This window comes from Sinocyclocheilus anshuiensis, unplaced genomic scaffold (genome assembly GCF_001515605.1).
Source record: "Sinocyclocheilus anshuiensis isolate Anshui unplaced genomic scaffold, SAMN03320099.WGS_v1.1 scaffold206, whole genome shotgun sequence".
NCBI classification, from domain to species: Eukaryota; Metazoa; Chordata; class Actinopteri; order Cypriniformes; family Cyprinidae; genus Sinocyclocheilus; species Sinocyclocheilus anshuiensis.
Genome location: NW_015542358.1, coordinates 1,701,540 through 1,707,943, shown reverse-complemented (window position 1 = coordinate 1,707,943; position 6,404 = coordinate 1,701,540). Strand labels below are relative to the sequence as shown.

The window sequence follows — 6,404 nt, the reverse complement described above, 5'->3', positions numbered from 1 at the left end:
AGTTAATATTATAAGGTGTAGTTGGAGCATCTACCACAAGGGTCTAATAGGGTCATGCCATCCAAAGCTAAAAAGATCAGAAATCGGAGTGGAGTGATTATGAAACGTTCATGCATGGACATTTCTGTCGCTCCACTATATCAAACTGATGTTGTGCTGATGTTAAACACAACAGCAATCTTTCTTTTGCCCTGTTGCTTACATATGCCTCTGTGACCCACCTGCTATTAGATATGACACTTAAATACAAGCATTATGGCATTGCCATGACAGAACATACTGGATATATATATTTTTTTATCATAATTTCATTAATGCCTAAGTGTGAACTGAATGTAATGTTTCTGACACTTAATGACATGTTAATTGTAATTAAATGAATGAACTGTATTATAGTTAAAATTATAGTATATAGTATAGTATAAATTATATTAAATGCAATAATTTGAACTTTAGAGTGCTTTTTCCTTAAGTATGTTTTATATGTAATTTCATAATTACTTCTATTGTCTCTGAAATTTGGTTGAAGTGTACTGACAAATGTACTGACAAGTATTTATAGTAAACTAAAATATACTTTAATGTCATTTCTATTAAACTTGTATGTCAGGCATTTAATTATATTTCAATCATGACAACTCTCAGAACATTTTAGCATGGTGATGGATATGACAATGTTAATGTATTTGGTCTTGGCGGAACAGATCTGCTACGCTGCTGCTGAATTGCTGCTGCTGTTGGTTATTGCTGTAGTTGTAGATTATTGCTGCTGCTGCAAGCAAGTACAGGAACTTGTTACTGCCAATGCATACGGCTATCAGCCTGCGCCATCTAGAGTTTCATGACTGAACTATATATTTGTTATTGCACATTTGTAATCATGAAGTTGAAGTTTAGTACATTTATTAACTTTAAAAGTAATATCGTATAACACTACAGTTAAAATTATCAAGTACTGTACATAAGCTTAGTCAACACATCAATTGTACTTCTTTAAAGCACAACAAAAGATTATTAAAACATGATTTACAATGTACTTTACAGTAAAACTTTAAATTTGACAGTATTACAAAGTGCACTTTTTAAAAGCATACTTAAGTTTGTTAAGCACCACTGTACACTTTATACTGCATTATGTATTATTTAGTATACTTTAAGTGCACTTAAATGGCCTTTTATTTCATTAATATTATATTATCTTTTTTATATACTTTCAAGACTTGAAGTACATTGCAAGTACACATTTAAAACAATTAAGAGTACGTATTTTTCACAAGGGCATAATTTATATCTAAACTATTTCATATTTATCATTTGTGAAATGCAACTCTTTGAGGTATACTGTATGTGTCTCTTTAGATGCACCATTTTTGCAGTGTAAAGACAATGTCAATGTCCAAAAACATGGTAACACTGTGGTACCCTTAGTGTAATAAATCATCCAGCATTCTCCTCTAGCATCCGAATGTCTCTACAATAACAAGCAACACACAGTTCAAATAAACTTGATCCAAACAGACCGCTGAGCTCCCAGTGTGGGAATCTGGGTTCCTCTGATTTCTGCTTACAATGCACAGTACAATGTCTTCTTTATGATATATTGCCTAGGAGAAGGGCCAAGGCTGCCCATTCATTTTATTCCCAACCAAACCATCTGAATGAGACACTAAATATAACTTTCTGTATAGATATAGCTGTTGCGAAGTTCCCAAAGCTGGAGAGAAGAGAACTTGCTTATCTAAGCAGTGGTCTCCTTTGAAAACAATCATCAGTTTAATGCTGTAACTACACCGTGTGTTATGTTCAGTTACGTACATTTTCATCACAACTATAGGGTAAACTATAGATATTGTCCTGTTGAGACTTGTGTTGAAATCTGTATTTCTATGATGAGAATGAGCGGAAAAGTTAAGCCGAACGTCACCTTTAAAATCTGCAAACTATGCAGAAAAGAACATGCCGGGTTTCAAAGTTGCATAAATATTTGCAGTTTAAGCGGATAATCAGAACAGCATTCCAGAATTTTACCTGGACATCCAAATGAAAAAAATTAAATTAAATTAAATTAAATTAAATTAAATTAAATTAAATTTTATTTAAATTTTTAATTAAATGCTGTGATTTATTTTACACTGAAAAAAATGTGTAAAAACTATTTTCACTTTTGCTAATAAATTTCAGAAATAATTACAATCTACAATTAACAAATTAAATTCAGCATGGATTTTTAGAAGGAATTAAATAGTATTTTCTTGCAATTGTACTCCAATAATCTTTTTAACTACAACTTAAAAAATCGATTCAGTACTGATTTTCATTACACTTCCTTTTATATTACTTCCATTACTAACGAAGGCACACATAAAGCATTTTATCTTAGGACCAAACTTAATTCACACTTACTTGCAGCAGATGTTTACATTTAAATTCATTTTACATGAGAAAAAAATGGTGGTGAAACAATTTTCAACCAGAAACTGATACATTGATACAAACTAATACATTTCAGAAATTATATAGAAATAATTTTTAAAAAAGATAAATATATTAAACTAAGCATTAATTTTTGGAGTAGAAAGACTGAAATAGTATTTTAAAACATAATCTAATAATCTTTTCTTTATTTTTAACTTTGAAAAAACTTTTTTGTGTGTTTTTTTACATTGTACAGCATTGAGTAAAAACGATTCTGACTAAAACTGACCAGCAATTGCTTGACTCACCAAGAAAACATTCAGTACAGTGAGTCACAACAATATACAAATGTTATACACTGATGTATTCTCTCTCTCTGTCTATGATGATGAAATGTTACACATAAACCAGGACCGCTTTAAGACACACATGCAGTTTCAGGTTAGAGATATTAAACAAAACCAGAGCTCTGCCTCATTAACTCAGTCTCAGTAGCAGGGATGCAGTGAATAAGCTGATCAGGACAGAGTACGTTTCATAAACTTTGCTGGGATAGCAGCTATTTTCTCCCCCTTTTCGACTTTATGTAATGCATGTAATGTATTCCGCATTATGCAAATGTACGAATGACTAACCTTAATCATCACAGGTATGAACCAGATATAAGAGAGCTACAGACAGCAGACAGAAAAAAAATAAAAATTAATACAAAAAATTAATTAATCGCAGTGCCTCAGATTTCAAAACAATAAAAGACTAAAAGACAAAATCGCATTCAGTCCTAAACTCCACTGAAATGAGAGGGCAGTCCATGAAGGAGTGTGTGCCGTCAGATTTATGAGGATTATGTGGAAGGTGAATGAGATTTAATTTCAGAGTTTGATGGCCTGGCAGATATTCCATAAAGAGTTCCTATAAAATCAGGCACCACATCACTAATGGTCCATTCACTAAGTTAATACTGGGGAGCGTTTGTCCTCATCCCTTCGAGATTGAATTTTGAAGATGCTTTTATATGTTAGAAAAATGAAAGAATATTAATTAATATATTTATTTCTGGAAGGAAAAAAAATATTGATTTATTTGCGAAAAAATTAAAAAATGAAAAGGAGTATATTTTGCAAGAAAATACCATTTGAGTCTTTCTACTTAAAATTGTTTGATTTAATGTGCTATTTGCCATTTCTTTGTGAAATTTACAAGCAATTTCTGAGTGAAGATTTGTATTTATTTTTTTCAGTGTAAACTGCAGATGTCTTCAGTAATTGTGATTTGATCATTCACTACCTCTCTTCATCGCAAGGAATCCTCTGTTTTTCTTGGTAAAAGCCCCTTGTACAGCATTTCGGAGAAACTCTCCCTTTGGAGTTCTTTGGCCACACAATAAAGAAGCATAAAACCATGAATCATCGCATCTCAAGGCGAAAGACAAAAAACACCCACCAGAGGAACAAGACGTACATCTCATCTTAAAAAAAAAAGAAAAAATTCAAATGGATACATTTGTTTGTTATACATATCCATATCACATTTGAAAGCTCGCACTGTAAAACATGAACTTATAAAATAAAGATTAATGAGTATTCAAATTTAAAAAATTCAAAAGCACTTCAAATTCTGTCTACTTCAAAATTACATTTAATTCAATGTGTCACTTACTATTTCTTTGTAATTATGAAATTTACTGGTTTCTACACCTTTTGTGTGTGTGTGTGTGTTTCAAATGCTTAAATTTTGCATTTTTTTTTTTTTAAACTGGTAACACTTTAGTTTAGGGACCATTCTCACTATTAAAGTTACTTAGTAGCATGCATATTACTAGCATATTGGCTGTTTAGTAATAGTTATAAAGCACATATTAATGTCTTTTTCTGTGGACCTTAATCCACCCAATACCTAAACTTAACAACTACCTTACTAACCATTAATATACAGCAAATTAGGAGTTTATTGAGGCAAAAGTCAGTGAAAATCATTCCCCAAGCTGAAGTGTGACCTATTAACTGAATACATTTGCTTAAAAATAATATTATCAGCATAATAAACTGAGTAAAAAAAAATATTTTAAAACTTGATAAGATCATGTCTTTATAATTTGGTAATAATTGAACAGCAGCAGCACTCGAGCTGCATGAGCTCCACAAGTGTGAGTAAAACCTGATGATCATGTTCTCCAGCATGATTTGCGACTGATCTAAAAAACATCATCAGTACTTCTTATTCATCATAGCATTTCTATGTTTTGCATATTTCAAATCCATAAAACTCTCTTAATTTCCAGGTTTAAGCACTATTTTCAATCCCTAGACTTCTGGACTCCGCTTTACAGTATATCTATATGTTTAATTAAACAAGTACAAAGAGCATGCGATGCACAATGTAATATCCTCTACTGTAGTCTTTGCAGCATCTCTGACTCACTGTCACATAATGAAAGTGCTCTTTACTGCCTACCGGTCCTTCTTCTCCTTTGTTTGGTTTGCAGAGAAAATATCACCATCAAAGCGCCCATCTTGACCTCTCGCCCTCAATCTCAGCGGTTCGCAAGCAGTTTCAGAGTCCTCCTGGAACAACTGTGGCTCTCCTCAAGTCTAGCTTTATTCTTCACTTGCAGACATGAAGATCTCAAGGATGTCTCCAGCCGTCTCACCAGTTTTGATTCTGATCTCAACCAGTGCCTCCAAGCTGCTCCACTTTGGCACAGTTGAAGAGCAGTTTGATTAAGCTCCCTGCGTTCTCGCTGTACGCTCGACTGCCGTGCCCCCACTCTTTCAACAGATACTTCTTCGCAAGAAAAGAGGAAGAGGCGGGAGAGAGCAGCGAGAGGAGGAGGAGGGGAAAAGGGCACAGTGTGAAGTGAGCACTGTTGCTGCCCGAGGACGGCCGAGCGGCGTTTGTCGACTCTGACTTCTGTTCGCTGGCTGCTTTTAATTCAAGTGCACCAATCACGCTGAAGCCGGCGCTCATTAAAACGATCGAGATTAATGCATAATAATACATCTACTTCAAACCGGCAGTTCTCAACGGTGCACACCCTTCATTTAAACCGATATTTCTCCTGTGAGAAATGCAAAAAAGGCTCTTGTGTGGTGACTAGAAAACTGGTGGGCTGCTGCAAAACTAAAGTGACTTCTCTGGAAAAACATATTAATCGTGTTTTTTGGAGATTGCAGTATGTAAACAATAATTTTATCTTAATCAGACGGGCGTACTGGCGTGGTAATTGCTATCCTGCAATCGCAAGAGGTGTAATTTAAGAGCGGTGTGCATCTGAGAGTCCACTTAATCATGAATCCGGGAGGAGGCAGTGACACATGGGGTTTTCTCAGAAAGTATCACCGTGTGAAGTTAACGCTGACTTCCATGGAAACTCAAACTGGGGGCTGGAGGATGGAAAGAAAGGCTCTTGCATTATGAGACGCATGGGAATATATTTTTTCCACTGGCAAGTCTCTCTTCTTTAAGCTACTGATTAGCAAAAGCAGGCAGAAATAATTGCCCATGAATGTGTGGGTGTGCAAATTGCAAACGAAAAGAGCCTTCGCTTTGAGAAACGGTTCAAGCTGTTTCCTACTCATTCTTGCAGTTGACAGATGACAGCTAATTTCTGACAAAAGGAAATGTGCTAAGTACATTTGAATCGCTCAAACATTACTCATTTCCTTTTCTGTAAAGTACTTTGACATTTCATATCCGCTGGGATATGTTTTTTTGGTGCTTCTCAACTGGTTTTGCTTTAGGATGCTGATTTATGAATGAGATTTTTACATTGGACATCAAGTGGTGACCACACCAGTACAAAAAATGGTTCCGTTTATTTTTATTTTATTTTTTAAGTATACACATAAAAAAAAAAAGGTTATTAAGATTATTATGGTTATTATGCATATCGTAAAAAATAAATAAATAAATAAATACAGAAACAAAAATAAATAAGCAAAAATAAACTAATAAAAATGTATTATGTATATTGTAAAAAATATATAAAT

General features: G+C 33.9%; 1 protein-coding gene across 3 annotated transcripts in view; it reads right to left on the bottom strand.

Moving 5' to 3' along the window:
- kcnip4a (potassium voltage-gated channel interacting protein 4a) overlaps positions 1–6,404 on the bottom strand; it is a 162,635-nt gene that overhangs the window by 70,989 nt on the left and 85,242 nt on the right. Inside the window, exon 1 of one of the 3 annotated variants that reach the window (XM_016490667.1) lies at positions 4,870–5,304. The exons of the other annotated variants lie outside the window; for them this stretch is intronic. Coding sequence (XP_016346153.1) covers positions 4,870–4,927 — 58 coding nt within the window. The 5' untranslated portion in view covers positions 4,928–5,304. Of the gene's footprint in view, positions 1–4,869; positions 5,305–6,404 lie in introns of those variants that run through there. 3 annotated transcript variants of the gene reach the window in all.